Raw genomic sequence first — 3,168 nt, 5'->3', positions numbered from 1 at the left:
TCTTCCTCTTTCCCTCATCCCTCACCCTCTCCAACTCCTCAAACTGAATCCTTCTGAGCTCCCATGTCATCCCACCAAAAATGTCCACTTCTCTTTCATCAAGTGGCTGGCTTCTGTTACAGTATCCTCCTGTAAACCAATGCCCATGCTCAAAATGTGAGGGAGAGTATGTCCTCACCATGGTGATGAGATCTTCCTTGCATTCATGGCAATCACTTATGAACTGAAGGGCAGTTCTGAAGACCCTTTGAACAGCTTCACTGATGCTTAATTGAGTTAGGTTCCCCTCATGACAATTTACACAGCCAAAAAGTTTGCCTTTTTCATAGATGTAATTCTTTCTGAAGAACCAGTTGGAACTGGAGATTATTATGTAGTCTAAGCTGTAGATTTGATCAGCCCATGCTCTGTTGATTCTGTCTAGGTGGATGTCGAAGGAGTTCGTGCCGGTCCCATTGATGGTTCTTTCTGTTCCAAAGACTAAGAACTCAGTCCACATGACCATGAGTGTGAAGTTGTGAGAAGGGAACTGCCATGTTCTGAATTTGTCTTCAGGATCTTTGTATATGTCTACTGGAGATTCTGCCTGATAAATTATTTGAAAAATAAATGATTTGAACTCAGTATTAGTGAATAAATTTAATTGATGGAGTTCAAATGTTTAGTTGTGCAATTAATGAATATTATATAGTGTTTTAATAAGATTTTCATTAGTTTTTTTTGAATAATTGATGATCATGTTGAATTTTGACTTTCTTCGTTACAGGAAATTTATATTCGTACCTTGATGCTTCAACTTTTTCTTTGTCTTAACTAATTTTAATCTTGTCTTTTTAAAACGCAAACACAATGTGGACATTAGAAATTATCATTTTAATGGAGTTCATGTCACAAAATGTTTAAAATTAGAAGGTAATTATTCAAATATAACTTATAAAAGCAGAAAAGTATACTTGGACCTGATATCATGGCACATTTTAGTGCACTTGTTAGAGTTTCACGAGAAACTTCAAACTTAAGTATGCTCGTAAAAGAACACTCTTAGGATAGACGATCTCTTTGCAAGTTATACTAAGCGGACAAAATTGTGAGATCATCGAACCAAATGATAATATCTCAAAGGGTAAAAATTTGGGCTGAGAATTATTGCCTGTGATGATGAATTGAAAACTTGTTTCACCAAAAAAAGATGACAAATTTTAAAAATAATTAAAAAAAAAAAATTAAACATTAGAAAATGAAAATTTGTCATGTGGCAAAATCATAGCATGGCAAAATCATAGCATGAAATGTTGATTTTGTCAGTTTTATAAATTTATTTTTAAATTTAATATTTTTAATATTAAACTTTTAAAATTCATCCAAAAAAAGTGAAAAAGTTATTAGGACCAGATTTTCTTAACAGAAAGTTTAAATCTTTTATAACTTAAATTATTCGTTTTCTTACTATTAATTATTTAATCTTCTTATCCAGACAAAAACTGCATCAGAATATCAGTATCTGACCTGAGAAAGGAGGCAAAGTAAAGACTCCATGTGGTTTCTGGCAAGCGAATCACCAACGAAAGCAAGCTTCTTCCCCGTAACAACGTCGAGGAAGATCTTTGGATCAAATCTCGGTATTTCACAACCATCTGGCTTCCATTTCCAGTATATATATCCATCACCCTTCCCATATTTGCCACAATTCTTCAGTAAAGGCAAAGTTCTGCAACTCTCATTAGTGTAGGACGAGCCTCTTGGCTCCCTCACCCACTTCCCATTGAACATATCACATTCCTCTTCTGAAAAAAACTCAGAATTTTAGATGAAAATTTAAATTATATTTTTTCAATTAGTCAGGGTCGGAACCAGTTTCCTTTTTAAGGCGTCAATTTAAAAGGCAAAATAATATTTTAGGAGAGACACAACTGATGCGCAGCATCCCATGGAGCTCGTCAAATATGAAAGTTTTTTGTTTCCTTGAATATTAAACACAACAGTTTTTTGGTTGCTTCGAATAAATATATAATAAATACCTTATGTTAAATATTTGAGCAGGATTTTATTTTTTAAGATGCAATAAAATAAAAGAAAGCTTATTATTCTGTTCAACGGCATATTCTGATTAATTTTTTATTAAAAAAATTTATAATTTTTTTTTATTTAAGTATAATATCTAAGAAAACCAAATCAACAAATATATAACAATCAGCCTAATATTTGACAAAAGTTTAATCAGAAACATAGTGGTTGAGAGAGAAGCAGATAAAACAAGATTGATACAGCTGCTTAAAAGCTCACCATATTCTTTCTTATTTTAGATCATGTCAATAAGAAAATCACATTTTGCTAATTTTAATGTCAATCATACAAAATGAGTTGAACTATTGAAATGGAGCCAGCATCTTGCTGAAATTTTCTTGCAGGGCATAAATACATGCCATTAAATTTTTATATTTACTTGTATATTATGTTAATGTTTATATAATATGAAAAATTTACACATAAAAAAATTATTTTATTTTAGACAAATTAATATTAAGGATAACTTTATGTCATTTAGAGATTATGATATATATAAAAAAAAATAAAAATTTAGCAATTAAACATGTAAATACATAAATGGATGTAAAATCTTTTATCTGTCATTAAGCAGCAAGGTGTGCTACATAATTGACTTACCGGTCTCTGCTGCCATTGTTGGTGATGATAGTGGCAGTGCAAGTGGTGGTTGTGCCGGCGGCCATGCCCGCGGCAGACTGCTTTGGTTATGTGTTGTGAATTTTTCCTTCGGCTCGCGGCGGAAGGGGTCGGAAGAATAGGTGGAGAAGACGAGAAAAATAGTGAAGAGAATGAGAAACCAAAGAAAAAAAGGAGCTATCCTATTTTGAAAAACCTCACACTCCATTGAAGGAGGAAGAGGCTTCTTCATGTTAAGGGAGAAGATGGGTTATGGCACAATTATGGAAGTTTAGATAAATGAAGAATAATTTGGGTTTGGTGACCCACTAATAAAAAAATGATTTTAATTTAATGTTTTCTTTTGAATCACTCAACTAGCTCTAATATAAAATGAAGCGTGAGAACAGAGAAGGTATATGGATGTGGGGGGAACCGTTGGAGTAAAGCTGCTCCAAAAAAAAGTATTTTTTTTTGGGGTCAATTATGAGTGGTTGGAGTAATTTA

General features: G+C 32.7%; 1 protein-coding gene across 1 annotated transcript in view; it reads right to left on the bottom strand.

Annotated features, from left to right (window-relative positions):
- LOC110019403 (protein ALTERED XYLOGLUCAN 4-like) overlaps positions 1-2,914 on the bottom strand; it is a 3,111-nt gene extending 197 nt beyond the window's left edge. Inside the window, exons 1-3 of the mRNA XM_020717040.1 lie at positions 2,665-2,914; positions 1,507-1,784; positions 1-586 (exon numbers count right to left, since the gene is read on the bottom strand). The exon at positions 1-586 is cut by the window's left edge and continues 197 nt beyond it. Coding sequence (XP_020572699.1) covers positions 1-586; positions 1,507-1,784; positions 2,665-2,914 — 1,114 coding nt within the window. The remainder of the gene's footprint in view (positions 587-1,506; positions 1,785-2,664) is intronic.
- Positions 2,915-3,168: the final 254 nt, after the last annotated feature.

Source organism: Phalaenopsis equestris, unplaced genomic scaffold, assembly GCF_001263595.1.
Source record: "Phalaenopsis equestris unplaced genomic scaffold, ASM126359v1 Scaffold000055, whole genome shotgun sequence".
NCBI lineage: Eukaryota > Viridiplantae > Streptophyta > Magnoliopsida > Asparagales > Orchidaceae > Phalaenopsis > Phalaenopsis equestris.
The sequence above is the reverse complement of the archived record's forward strand: the minus strand, read 5'-3'. Positions and strand labels throughout refer to the sequence as shown.